The following is a 14757-nucleotide window of genomic DNA, read 5'->3' as shown; positions in this document are numbered from 1 at the left end:
GCTTGTACATATTGGTTTATTCATAGAATATTCATGGGTAATTAAAAATATGTCCGTATTGAGATGCATCCGTTTCGCAAGAGTGTCCTTAACAGGAGGTGTCACTGTATTTATTTTATCATCTGTAATTTCATTTCCAAAAAAAAAACTTCCACAGAACAAAAATACTTTTATTTTAATAGCAAGTCTTAAGATATTAATTTACAAAACAAGGAGCAAAAATTTCATGAAAGTTAAAAAAATGCTCAGTGAAAGAATTGCATAAGAAACTGACACCAAAGAGACCGAACGTCCGCCTTAAGTTTGTCTCGAGAGAAGGAGTAGATAATGTACAAGGGAACTAGGGAAACTCTTTATAAATTTTAGTCCTGAAGCCGGGATAGCCTGGTTGGTAGGACACTGGACCCCTGTTCAAGAGTTCGTGGGTTCCATTCTGACAGGCCGAAGTCTCCCCGTGTAGTAAATGGTGACTTATGAACGTTAAATCTGTCAGGTTGCAAAGTCCTCCATGTTCCCATGACAAATCAGCACCTCTGGAGGTACTGATCCAGGAATTTCCTTGTCATCTGGATTGGTTCAAAAATTACAAGGCTGCCGAAGTTGAACATTAGTAGTCGTAAGCCCGAATTTGGGTCAGCTGTTCAGCAACGGATATAAAATATAAAAAATTAGTATTCTCGAGCATGATTGTAAACTTTTGTCGAAAATCTTTTTTTAATAAATTAAGGATACTTTCCTTTTTCGGGTTAGAGAACATAGGGAAATAGAACATATATGGGTCGGTGGACTAACTTCCAGAGAAACTGAAAGAAGTCAAATTTGCTTCTGAATAACAAATATGTGAAACCCATATAGACCTTCAAAAAAAGAAATAAATTTTTAATTAATATATTTTCATTTGCAGTCAATAAAGAAAAAAAGGCAGCTTGAACTACCAGGTGAAAACCACTGATCTAAAAAATATACTGAGTAACAGATTGGTGTCTATTATTGAAATATTGCAACTAAAATTTCAAATAAACAATTCTACCTGTAATATATTTGCAAAAAATTCTGAGTGGCCCCATTTAGTCTAAATATAGAGCTGTGAAATCTGTCACGAAATTTCCCGATTTGGGCCACAGCTCATTTAACTGTGTACTGTCACCTTTCTTGCACAAAATACTCCTTTAGAAATGCCTACCCTTTGAAGTTAAGCTCAAATCCTTGTCTCCAAGTTGAACCAAAATGGATAGGAGTCAGTCCAAAAAAGTGGCCATTTTTGTGCTTTTAAAATAATGCATGCTTGAGTTCTTTTAAGCTCTGTGTTCTGAAGCAGCATAATATAAAACCAACTTTTATATGCTTGTTTGAACCAATAATGGAATTTTAAGCTCTGATGATAAATAAAAAGGTTTTTCCCCCTCCAAGTTATTCCTTGTCTCTCGCTATTGAAACCACTTGCTTATTTTCTTCTTTTTATTAACTGAAATATAGTTTAGCATTATAGTAATATACTTTTTTGTTCATTACTCATCTAGATTTTTTGCCAAATTTCTGGAGAGATCCTCCACTCAAATCCAGCCACATTCTTGGATATTTCTTATAGCTTCAGAACTTACAATATTAAATTCTCTAGTTTGCAAGCAAAATACCTCTGATGACTCTACTAAAGAAGACTTTGGTAACGCATAATTTCTCTTATTTATTTAGAATATTGGGTACTTTTCTGTTTGCCAGGTGCAATTGAATTCAAATATAATTTTTATTATTTGGGGTGTTTTGTCTGTGTGTGAAAAATAAAAAAATTAATAAATAAAAATAATTTAAACAACTGGTTAACGGAACTGGCCTATATTACTTTTTACTTGTTTTTAAATGTATATATTTGTAAGATTGCTTTTACGTTACATTAAGATGTAGATAACCAACACAAGAACCAGAAGGATTTGAGGTAGTATTTATGTTCATGATATAAAATATCATGTGAAATAAACTTGTCAATAATAAGATGTAGATTACATTAAGATGTAGATAACCAACACAAGAACCGGAAGGATTTGAGGTAGTATTTATGTTCATGATATAAAATATCATGTAAAATAAACTTGTCAATAATAAGTCACAGAACTCCCATGCTTTATCTATCTTTCTATTTAGTATTGATGCGAATTGCTGAAACGAAATAATTTGTTATGTGATTTATAGGATGTTGAAAAATTATGCCTTCATCTTAGCTGCAAATTAATTTATTTCTCTTTGTTTTATATTTACTTATCAAATGGTACATTATTTATTTACGAGAAAACGATGAATCAACATCTCATTGTGGCCAGGGAGGTTAAGGACCCTTAATTATGTGATCTACAGCCTAATTGTGGCAATGTGGTCAGTATTGTACACAGGTCATCTTTACTTCCTAAACAAGCTGGTACCATTACTTTTTTGACAAGCTGGTACCCATCAATCTGAAGGGCTTCAAGTTGCCATTGGGAATTGAACCCTAGTTCTTTACAGCAGTTTAGTATCTTACTCACTCAGAAATTGCAGCTAATTTACAAGTATAAACAGATATAAAATTGATAAATCAGTAATATATTAATGCATTTCATGTAATGCAAATATTAGTTGCATGATAGGTTTTTTGAAGCAAATGAATAACATACCTATTTATGATCTAATCAAAGAATGAAACTAATTTGCAAATTCAGAAAAAGACAAAATAAGTAAGTTTCATTTAAAATGATAAATCAAAATAGAGAAGCGCTTGAAGCAGCTAAATTCAAATATGTTTTATTTTAATTTATAAAATCAGGAAAACAATTCTAGCAAAAAACAAAAATTATAAAACTTTTAAGATATGTGTGTTAGCAGGACAACACTTCATCAGGGGACACACTGCCTGCTAACACACAGAAGCCTCTCTGTTGTCAATGGTGAAACCAAAAACCGACTGAACCGTGGTGAAACTGAGGCCCTATAATGGAAAATCAAATAAGAGAAAGCAATTAGAAAAATTGATATATAAATGCAAAGAAAAATAAGTGACAAACAATCACAAAGTAAGTCTTAATAATGACTTAAAAGTACACAAAATAAGACATAATAAGGAAACACCCACCAAAAAGAATAATAAATAAAGGTACACTTAGAATAGTCCCATCAAAATTGCCAAATCATTAAGAACGCTTTATAAATAAATCAAGTGCTGACCCCTTTTTTTGAAAACATTCAATGAGTAAAATCTATTTATGATTTGGTTAAATTAGGAACTTCATTCATTGAAGGGATAATTTATCCCCTCCCAAAAATATGAGTTTGTGGCGCCCTTGTTGGAGAACTCTGATAAATAACCGAATTGTTACATGCAAAATCGCTAAGTGAGTTATAATATGTGTCTTAATGTTTACACTTTACAGATCTGTATCTTAATAAATTAGCATTAAAGAGAATTATTTTTGAATTGAAGGCTCATTTCAGAATTTGAATGGAATTTTATATAAATTTTAAAAGAAAGCCTTAAAAAAATTGTGGGTGTAACAAGAATTTGAAAAAACCCTTCATACATCAGAAATACAAATTTTTTTTCCTTAAAAATAAATTAATTTGCATTTTAATATTACAAAAAAAAAAGAAATTGGAAGAAAAAAAAGTTAGTTATATTTCACTGTTAAAAGCTTTGATATATCTATTTTCAGTACACACATTGTAAACTTTTTATATTTGAACTTACTTTAAAAATGAAATTTTTATTTTATTTTGAAGATTAAAATTTTGTGTGTGTTTATACTTAATTTGTGCTATATTGTAGTCATTAAGTCTTGGGATAATGTTTTTTTTGTATGTTTATATTTAAATAGTGCTATGTGCTGTATTTTAATCATTCTTGCTACAGATAGGTCATTTGGGTTTGGGATAATGTTTTTTTGTGTGTATGTGTGTGTTTATACTTAATCAGTGCTAGATTGTGCTGTATTTTTAACATTTTTTGTTAACATTTCTCGCTACAGATAGTTCATTTAGTCTTGGGATAATGTGGAAAATCCGAGCCTTGTATGAAAGAATGCTGACATCCCCATTATGTTGTTATATCCCTCTTTTGTGGAGGTCCTACCTGAAATTTGAAGTAGGGTTTCTTTTTATGTTTGTTTTCAATTAAAAATCCATGTTTTTCTTGTATCTTCTCTTTGCTCTTTAATATGTACATAATGATTCAATACTCCTTTTAAAATTTTTTCGTGTTTTATTGTATCCTTCTAGTATTAGTTATTAGTAAAAAAATTTTTTTATTCTTGTTTTTAATAGTTATTTTGGACTATACCTGCACCAATTTTTTGTAGGCCTGAGTTATCATAGAAGTTAAGGCTTTACAATTTCAACACAAATAGAATTATGGTTATATTAATCATAGGCGTTGTTGGTGCAATGAATGGTAGATAGTTGTCACCTTCAGTAAGTCGAAATCTTAGAAAGCTCCCCCCCCTGTTATTTAAAATGTATTAAAAAATTGAATGAATTTTCATCAATTTAAATTTAATTTATTTTAAACAAACTAAGGAATTAAAGAAATTAAGCATTTTGCAGGTGGAATATTTTTTTTTTCATAAGGAAAATGTTTAAAACTTATCTAACTGAATATTTTAGTTTCGTCCCCTTTAAAAATTGGACGCCTGACAGGTGACAATAGGGTCATTATTGTGCACAGGCCACCTTTACTTTACAGACAAATTAATAGTTATTGTGCTAATTTTTATTTTAATGACTCTCCCAAATTCAAATCATTTAAGATCCGGTACTCTTAAATAAATATTTTTAGAAGAAAAAAATAATCATTATAGAACATTTTAAGAACATAAAATAGGAGGTATAAAAAAGCATATATTTTTATTTTGAATTAATTATTTTCTTAAATGTTTCCAATGACTTTTTGATTTTCACTTGTTCATGTTTTGGAAAATATTTTCAATAAATCCCTTAAGTCATTTATGTCTATTGCATACTTGGAAATGTCAAGAACGTGCGAAGGATCATCTCCTTCTTTATAAAGAACAACAATATCTTTGGTTTTCCAGTATTTTGGTACTAAATATTAATGTGAATCTGAATCTGATCAGACTTGTTATTATACGTTAATGAATTAATGGTATTCATAAATCTGATTTTAAAATTTTGAATTACGCTATCTATCAAAGTTTCCCCTGGAAAACACTTGAATTTTGTGTTCTTTAACCCTTTAACAGTGACATATATTTCAGAAAAATGAACTTTTTTGACTGTTTAATTTTGTTCTTTATAGTACTATCAAAGTTAGAAAGTGCTTTTATTATTGCAAAAATAACATTTTAAATGCAATAACTACTGTATTTATAATTTTTACATACACATAAAAAAGTAATGGATTACACTCACATCTTATTCAATTAGAGCAAATTAAACAAAATTTGAAGCTTAATATAATATAACTCATCATCATAGTTGGCCAGACAGCCCAATGTGAGCCAATGCCATCCTCTGAAGATTTTCCATGACGACTTCCGATGTATCTTTGATCTCGAATTCTTTTAATTAATTGCGAGAAAATCAGACTCCACTGAGTCAGCCCATCTCAACCGCAGTCTTCCCACTTTCTTTTTCCAGTGGGTCTAAAAAGCAGTATCTTTTTTATTGTGTTGTCGTCACTCATTCGAATCACGAGGGCGATCCAATTCATTCTATTTGTTTTTATGTATTTAATAATATCAGATTGTTTATGAATCTTGTACAGTTTAAAGTTAAATCTCTTTCCTCAGTTAAATATAATATAATATAATATAACTAGTATAATATAATATTAAAACACAACAATATGATTTTCAATACATAAATTTTACAAATCTTTTACAATATGGTATATCCCCAAACCCCCCACCCTCGTTTCCCTACCTTGAATGAAGTCATAATCCATGATAAACTAGGACAACTAATGCCATCTATTAGGAATATAGTGAATTAAATATCCTAAAATAGAAACAAACTCAGCTCAGGCTTCACAAAATAGAAACGTTTCTCCTGCCCGATGTCAGTTCGGGCGATACTGGCAAGGGGTTAATTGTTCTTCAAGTCATATTTTTTGCAGTAACTGGTTATGCTATGTTATTCAGATGGGATATAGTGCAGAAAGAAAAGGGAATTTCTTATATATTTTTGAACTGCCGCCACATTTTAAGCTTTTGTATTTGTAAATATCATCATTTGAGCTAGCAATATCTCAATATGTGTGCATTAAAATTATTTAGTTACAAATTAATCACATAAATTGATTTTTACATGTTCATTGCTGCCAACTCGACTGGATTTTTCCAGTTTCTCCTCGTTTTTTGGTTTCATAAAAATTCTCCTGGTTTTTGTACATTTCAGAAAATTTCCTAAAATTGGAAATTAAAAAAATTTTATTCCCTAAAGTTTCCTTAAAAAGTCACTATAGAAATAGAATTTTTGTGCAGATTACTGCTTTCTTGAATATTTAAATAAGTGTCACTAATGAAGCAAATCTCATTAACAAAATTCAATTGACTATCTCTGAATTAAATTCCTATTACTATTCATAAAGATGAATAAACATTTTTTTTCTCATAACAGCAGACACTGAACTTTTACGTTCTTCGCCTAGGAAGATGCCGGAAGTGTTACTCATTTAACATTACCCAATGGGCACTTGTGAGCCAAAGTCACGGAGGCGAGCAACATTACCCACGCCACACTGCCACAGATACTAATTTTATAGGGTGGGCCATATTCACGCATCACACAATAGAGAAAACAAGCAGAGCGAAACATCCATGTCCTGAGCGGGATTCGAACCTTTGGCCTCTGGCTTCGCAGTCAGGCACGATAACCACTTGACCATCGGCCGGCAGAAAGATAAACACAACACATAACATTTCATGTTTATTTAATGTGAAATCATAACTGGAAAATAAGGCAGTTTTTCTATTTTGATGTCTATAAAAATCCCTAAAATTTCCTATGTGTAAAATATTTTGTATATTTTGCAACAATTATCATGAAATTTATATTATTTCGTAAAATCTACTGTATTTTTTCCTATACGTGTTGGCAGCTATGCATGTTTTACAGTTGTAGTAATACTTTTTCGTCAATTTATTATTCCTTGATATTTTTCTTTCAGATATCCAATAAGCAAATTACAAAAGCCAAAAGCATTTACTATAGAGCTCTTCAAAATTGCTGTTGGTATAAGGTAGATATTATTTTATGACTAAATTATAATTTATCAACCACATGTTATTTTTTTCTTTACATAACACTCTCTGTTGTGGTAAAACTAGATTCCTCATCGTATTTACACTGAGTTTTAATTATTATTTGTATATTTTAAAAAAGAAGAAGAAGTTACGAAGAAAAGAAGAATTATAATTTATCAACCCCATGTTATTTTTTTCTTTACATAATACTCTCTGTTGTGGAAAAACTAGATTCCTCATCGTATTTACACTGAGTTTTAATTATTATTTGTATATTTTAAAAAAAGAAGAAGTTACGGTACTTGTTATATTCTAAAACAAAATAAGAAAGTGAATTATTTTAAAAGTGAGTTTTTGCTTTATATGACTGATTTGCTGAAATATGCATAACATATTTCCTAACATTTCAAAACCAAATTATTATCTTATTACCCATTAGCAAAGTGGGTCTTGGTTTGGATTTGATGGCGTCCACGCACTTGTCAATTGTGTTCAAGAGTGATGGCAAACGGTGCGCATGCGTCGTCAACATGGCATGCGTTACTAAGGCGACCGCTGCTGTTTTTATTTTTATTTTCACTAGCAGGTCTTTTTAATGTATTTACATCATAATAATTTAAAGTATTTTTATATTCTTTTTATTATTAACGTATAATGACTGGCTTGACGGTGATTTTAATATAAATATGAATGCTGAAGAAGGAAAAGTATTTTGTGATGTCTTGAAACATGTATATAGTAATTCTCATTCACTAGTTTATAAGACATGTTAGCTCGATTCTACGGGGGGGTACCCTGTCATAGATGAAGGTTGATATTGTCGCTATCTACTCTCCTCACATTGGGGACTTTCGAACCTGATGTGAACTTGCATACCTTAACAGAAACTCCCACTTGCACTGTTGCTACTCAGTCTCAAAACTCAACCGCCAATGACAGCACGGGAGCAACCACGACCATGAACTTAATACAGCTCTCACGATCAGCAAAAGTCCGGTGATCTTAATACAGCTCTCCCTGCTTCTCACGAAACAGCATTAAATCAACTAGTGGTATCTGTTCATTGAATTCTATCATAGATATAATTCTGGTGAGGGATATTGTAGTGTATCCACCACTATAAATAGTTGACCACTATAAATAAAAATGTAATTCCCATTCACTTGTTTATTAGACATGGAGGAGTACCCTTTCATAGATGAAGGTTGATATTGTCTCTATGTACTCTCCACACACATTACGCAAACGAAATATATGTAATTTTTTTATGCTGTAATGAAATGCTGCCATAATTGCAAATGGCTTCCATGATGTTGAAATTTGTGATATAAGGAAAAAGCTCATTTTTTCTTAGGTACATGTGTATTAATAATAAATATTATAATGATTAAAATCAGGGATCTGTCCAGGGCACTTTACTACCGTTTAGCTGTACCTTCACAAATTCAACTTTAGGAAAACGGTAGTTTCACAAAATCCTTTTCAGAAAGGAAGTTCTATGATTCTCCTCTCTACCTCTTAAAATTTTGTTTTTGTATCCCTGTAAAAAACGTTAAATCCTGATTTAATTTCGGGTTGCAATGTAACCCTTCCGCAGGAGGGTTACATTGCAACCCGATGTAACCCTTACATGTGTATTGCAACCCGATGCAACGTAACCCTTCCGCAGGAGGCTTACATTGCAAGCCGAGTTTTTTAAAATGAAACAACGAGGCTCTTCCTCTGTAAACTTTACAGGAAGTCAAAGTTCGAACATTATTCTAAACAATCGAACATTATTCTAAACAATCGAACATTATCCTAAATATTCGTAATATTATCGTAAAATAATAACGTAATATTATCGGTTATCGTAAATATTATCGTAAAATTTATTCTATTCGTAAAATTATTCTATTCTATTTCTTCTTCTTTATGAAACATTTTTTCTCTGTGAATTTTTTTTTTTTGTATGATTCAGTCAAAAATGTTCGCATAAGGAAAATAACTTCTGGTGCTATTACTGTTTAATGCATGTTTTTATTAAACTGAAGTTGCAATTTTTGAAAATATTTTCTTATTTTACCATATTTTGTGTTGATTTTTTAATATAATTTTTAATTTTTGCAAATTATGTCTGAATTTTCACAAAATAGGTGCCTCTCAAAAATACCTAGACAGACACCAGAAAATATATTAAAGCTTTATTTACTACTAAATATTTTTTTCATGTTTTCAAATTTAAGTAATATATTTTATACAAATACTCTGAGTCATAATTTTGAATAAAATTACATTTTATTAGGATTTAGTTCTGGATGGAGTTGAATTCTTTGAAGACGACTTAAAACAAGCGCTGGATTTCATGACTGAAAAACAAATGAGAATTCATACACCTCTAGAAGAAGTGAATTTGCTCATAGAACACTGTGTTCAGGAGTAACAGTGATGCAGATTTTAACTCTTTTTTTTAAAAATTTTGTAAGATTTTTTCCATAACTCAGTTCATAATATTTAAAAAAAACTAATCACTTGCTATTATACTTCTCCTGTACATTTTAAGTATGCTAATAAATGCAGTCAACTCCTACCCTTTGAAAGTCTAAACTTAGAGGATGATGCTCTGTTTCAAATCATTTAAATTTATACCTCATATAAAGTTTTTTAGTTCCGCTTCCCTGTCAATTTTTTTTGAAGAAAAAAATGCAAAAAATCAACATATATTTTTATTTCATTAATAAATACAAGGAACTAAGACAAAACATAATACACAAGTACTAAGTTGAAATTTTAATTTTTAAAGTATACTTAATTTGCCATCAGTTTACTATCCCAAATTATCTCGGGTAAATGAAAAAGTTAAATATTAGTCTTTGTATATGTTCACATCTTCATCATCTGAAAAATCATCTGCATTACTTTTTCAAATGAACGTCATTTTTTAAACTCTTTTTTTCTATGTAAATTCATCAACCATCGTATTTACAATTTTACAAAGCACGTCTGCAGTCCCAAATAGCAAAACTCTCTAACAAAAATTGGCAAACTTCCAATAACAGCAGATTATTATTTGTTTTGCTTCTGGGCGAATAAAAAGGTGATAAAACAAAATGCATTGACGAATTCTGCTAGACCCGAGTTTACCCGAGTTAATAAATATTTGCAATGTATACATACCCGAGTTTACTCAAGATAATCAGGAAAGTGGTTTAGAAAAAAAAATTATTTAGTTTATTCTGGTTTTTAATTCAAAATGAAGTACACAAATCATAAAGAAAAGAAAATTCATAAGAATTTTTAATTGCAATAATTGGGCCTAGATAACCTGGTTGGCAAGGTGCTGAACTCACATTCGCGAGAGTTCGAATCCAGAAGGACGAAGACTTCTCGTGTAGTAAATGGTGACTAGTGCATGTTTAATCTGTCGGGTCACAAAGTCCTCCATAGTCTCATAACAAATTATGTCTCTTTGGGTACTGAATAGGAGATTGATTTTTCTCTGGCTCAGGGCAAAATTACGGTCTGTGGATGAATGAATGGGTCTGCCCTATAAGCAGGTGTGACATATGGGTGTGGCAGAAGTCTAATTCTTGGCCATAGATGTCGCCACTGAAAAGCAAAAACAATCGCACCGCCTACGACAAGAACTACTTTGCGATAATTTTTTTAAAAAAATTTCACAGTAGATCATGGTGCGTAGTGTTTTAGAAAGTGCTTAAAGGTGCTTATTTTCATTTTGTGAAAGCCCTTTAAGGTGCCTTTTTCATTAGGTGTTTATAAAAGGTGCTTAATTTTCCCTTTTCGAAAAAGATATTTTTTTCTTTACCATGTTGATTTTGGCCACATATTATGCAAAAGCGTGCTTTTCACATTGTACGTTTTCACAATCTACGTTTCACAATCCATTTCGGCCTACCACCGGTCCACCTTGCGAGTCTGCATATGCGTCTACTAAGCTGAGTTTGGTGAGATTCTAGTGTGCGACTCTGCTGCATTTTGTAAGATATTCTCAATTTCAGGCCCTCGGAAATTGAATTGAAAAATCTCTCGATATTTTTATGGTGGCTAATATAATCAAGAAAAGAGTTCTTTGTCAGAAACTAGTTGTTTTATCATAATCATATCTAGTCTTTGTAAATTATTTTACATTTTGTTAATGTATATAGTGCTAAAAATATTTTTTGAGTTCTTAAAATGTGCTTATTTTTTGTTGAAAGATTTGGCTGCGCTCCCTGTTCATGTGTTATGGAAATAATGATAATGAGTTTTATTATTTGACTGCGAGTAAGGATTGTGTTTATAAGAAATAATTGGTTTTTTTTTTTTCAACTGTCACCAAAACAAAGAGGAACTTAGCATCTGTATATTCTTTGTATATATAATGTACATAAAATTGTTCATGTTTGACATAAATTATTTTTAAAAAAAATGAGTTTATTGCATTATTTTCAATAAAACCTTTCATAGCATGTTAATATTATCCTCAACTTTTTACATAATTTGCACAAAAAGGTATGTTATATCGAACTTTTAAAACATTTATTAGAATTGAATTTCAAAAAAATTTTGCGGTTCATTCGAACTGCTATCCGTTTTAATATTGAATATTTATAAACTATGTCATCAGTGCTCCCCTAAATCCGAATTTTAATCACTTGGATTTTTTTTTTAAATAAAAAATCACCACTTTAAATCTATTTTTTTTTAAAAATAAAAGCATGAAACTAGTTATCATTTTTGTGTAAAATTTAACACAAGTTAAACATTTTTATCAACTATAAAAATCTGTGTTTATAGGTTTACATATTTTTTTTTGGAAAATGGAAGCTATTTTCAACGTTCAGAGGCTATAGAATACCTTCTTTTTGTGTATTTAGTTTCTGTATCATCAGAACTTTTCTTTACATTTGTTATCAATATAATCTATAATCAAAAATAATTTTGCATGTTACATATGATGCATAATTTTTGTATAATTATGCATAAATTTGCATGTTTAATTATCCCAGTATACGTGACACAGTGGATTTGGTGATGTTTGCAATCTGTAGTTGTAGATTCGGTGGGCTATTGTTTGTTTAGTAAGTACAGTTCGTTCACCAGGAGTTGGCACTCGGCTCCACCTTGTCGGACGAAGAGTTCATTTCAACGCGGGAGTAAGAGGAGAAACTTCTCTGCGCTTGAAATTGAGACAACCCTTAATGCATGCCTAGCGCCAAAAGTGAATTCTTTTTCAGTCACTTACTTCGCTTTATTATCTGCTATTACACCTTTCGTTACTCTAGCTAATTAAATATATTTTAAATTTAAGAACTGCCAGCAAAATATCTCAAAAGGACAAACTATTCACTCAAAAGAGAGAAATATCAAATTTATGAAATATTCGATGTTAAAAGAATGCACATAAAGATTGCGAAATAAATATTTCTGTCTGACGATCGCCAAATAGGATTGTTCACATCCTTCTCCCAAAATAGCGAAATAGTATCGTCGGATACCACATGATGAACTGTTGAGCCAACTGCTGGTTAACGAAATATAAGCTTTTTTTTCATATATTTATGCATTTACTATTTTCTGTTTTTGCTCTCAACAATTCTTGGCAAGAATCATAAAAACATTGTTTCAACAATGGAAAAAAATTTCAAAATTGTGCTAGTGTATAACGTAAACTAAAATTTTACCTATAATCTATTATTGAACTGCCGAAAAAAATATATAAATAAATAGTTCCTACGCAACAACTAAGTATGTATTACAAACCTATTTCCTATCTTAATTCATCCACATTTCTGAGGTGACAAATTAAGTGAGTAGGAAAAGAAAAAGCCTTTAACCATTTCCCTTACCAATTGTTTTGAGGGGAAAAAATGCAAAAAGTTAAGATATTTTTTTTATTTCATTAATAAATACAAAGAACTAAAGCAAAACATAACACGCAAGTTATAAGTTGAAATTTTAATATTTTTTTTTTGTTTAAAAAATATTTGATTCGGGATAAATTGAAAATATTTAATTTATCCCGAGATATCTCGGACAAATGAAAAAAGCTAAATGTTAGTCTTTGTTCTTAAAACAAGGGACAACACAAGGTCATACTTTCCAAACGCCAGTGAAGTGATATGCCATTTTTTTAACTTTTTTTTTTCTGTTCAAATTCAGCAACCCTCGTATATAAAATAGCTCAAAATACATGTAAAGTGCCACAATCTANCAAATTTATGAAATATTTGATGTTAAAAGAATGCACATAAAGATTGCGAAATAAATATTTTTGTCTGACGATCGCCAAATAGGATTGTTCACATCCTTCTCCCAAAATAGCGAAATAGTATCGTCGGATACCACGTGATGAACTGATGAGCCAACTGCTGGTTACTGAAATATTAGCTTTTTTTTTCATATATTTATGCATTTGCTATTTTCTGTTTTTGCTCTCAACAATTCTTGGCAAGAATCATAAAAACATTGATTCAACAATGGAAAAAAATTTCAAAATTGTGCTAGTGTATAACGTAAACTAAAATTTTACCTATAATCTATTATTGAACTGCCGAAAAAAAAATATAAATAAATAGTTCCTACACAACAACCAAGTATTACAAACCTATTTCCTATCTTAATTCATCCACATTTCTGAGGTGACAAACTAAATGAGTAGGAAAAGAAAAAGCCTTTAACCATTTCCCTTACCAATTGTTTTGAGGGGAAAAAATGCAAAAAGTTAAGATATTTTTTTTATTTCATTAATAAATACAAAGAATTTAAACAAAATATAACACCCAAGTTATAAGTTGAAATTTTAAATTTTTTTATGTTTAAAAAACATTTGATTCGGGATAAATTAAAAATATTTAATGTATCCCGAGCTATCTCGAACAAATGAAAAAAGCTAAATATTAGTCTTTGTATGATAGTTCTTAAAACTAGAGACAACACAAAGCCATACTTCCTAACGCCAGTGAAGTGATATGCCATTTTTTAAAAATTTTTTTTCTGTGCAAATTCAGCAACCCTCGTATATAAAATAGCTCAAAATACATGTAAATTCCCACAATCTAACAGCAAAACTTGACAAACTTTCCATGACAGTAGATTATTATTTTTTTGCTTCCGCCTGAGTAAAAATGTGAAAACAAAACGCATTGACAAATTTTGCTACGCCTGAGTTTTCTGGGGATAATAAATAGTTGCAATATATACCTACCCTAGTTAACTCTGTATTGCCAGGGAAGTGGTTAACTAAGCTAACAGTAAATATTCTAATAATTTCACAACATTATGAAATTCATATCTAGGGCAAATCATTTCTCTTTTTAAGAAAGGTATCTCAAACATCCTTATTTAAAGGTGGGAGACATATTTGAATTTTTACTATGCAACCGAAGAAAAAGCTGCTTTCAAAAACTGCAACCAAAGCAAAAGTGAAACATCCGAGAAGTTTTTTTTTTTTGCATTATTTTTAATTTTTGTGCATAATAAAAATTCTATACTTTTGTGCACTTAAAAATTAGAAATAAACTGGAAATTAAAAAAAAACCGTAAAATTAATATT

At 30.4% G+C, this 14757-nt stretch overlaps 1 protein-coding gene and 1 long non-coding RNA gene across 4 annotated transcripts in view; both read left to right on the top strand.

The window, feature by feature from the left end:
- The window catches only part of LOC107444804 (nuclear exosome regulator NRDE2), a 31911-nt gene extending 20277 nt beyond the window's left edge, over window positions 1–11634 (top strand). For 2 of the 3 annotated variants that reach the window (XM_043054410.2, XM_043054411.2), the window contains exons 9-12: window positions 1521–1663; window positions 3990–4105; window positions 7148–7219; window positions 9508–11634. In XM_043054410.2, the coding sequence (XP_042910344.1) occupies window positions 1521–1663; window positions 3990–4105; window positions 7148–7219; window positions 9508–9645 (469 nt within the window). In that variant the 3' untranslated portion in view covers window positions 9646–11634. The remainder of the gene's footprint in view (window positions 1–1520; window positions 1664–3989; window positions 4106–7147; window positions 7220–9507) is intronic. The other variant, XM_043054412.2, reaches the window with a different exon arrangement.
- Window positions 1–14757, top strand: part of LOC139426217 (uncharacterized) — a 189318-nt gene that overhangs the window by 62377 nt on the left and 112184 nt on the right. The gene's annotated exons all lie outside the window — the stretch shown is intronic.

Source organism: Parasteatoda tepidariorum, chromosome 8, assembly GCF_043381705.1.
Source record: "Parasteatoda tepidariorum isolate YZ-2023 chromosome 8, CAS_Ptep_4.0, whole genome shotgun sequence".
Classification (NCBI taxonomy): Eukaryota; Metazoa; Arthropoda; class Arachnida; order Araneae; family Theridiidae; genus Parasteatoda; species Parasteatoda tepidariorum.
This window is presented reverse-complemented; position numbering and strand designations above follow the sequence as displayed.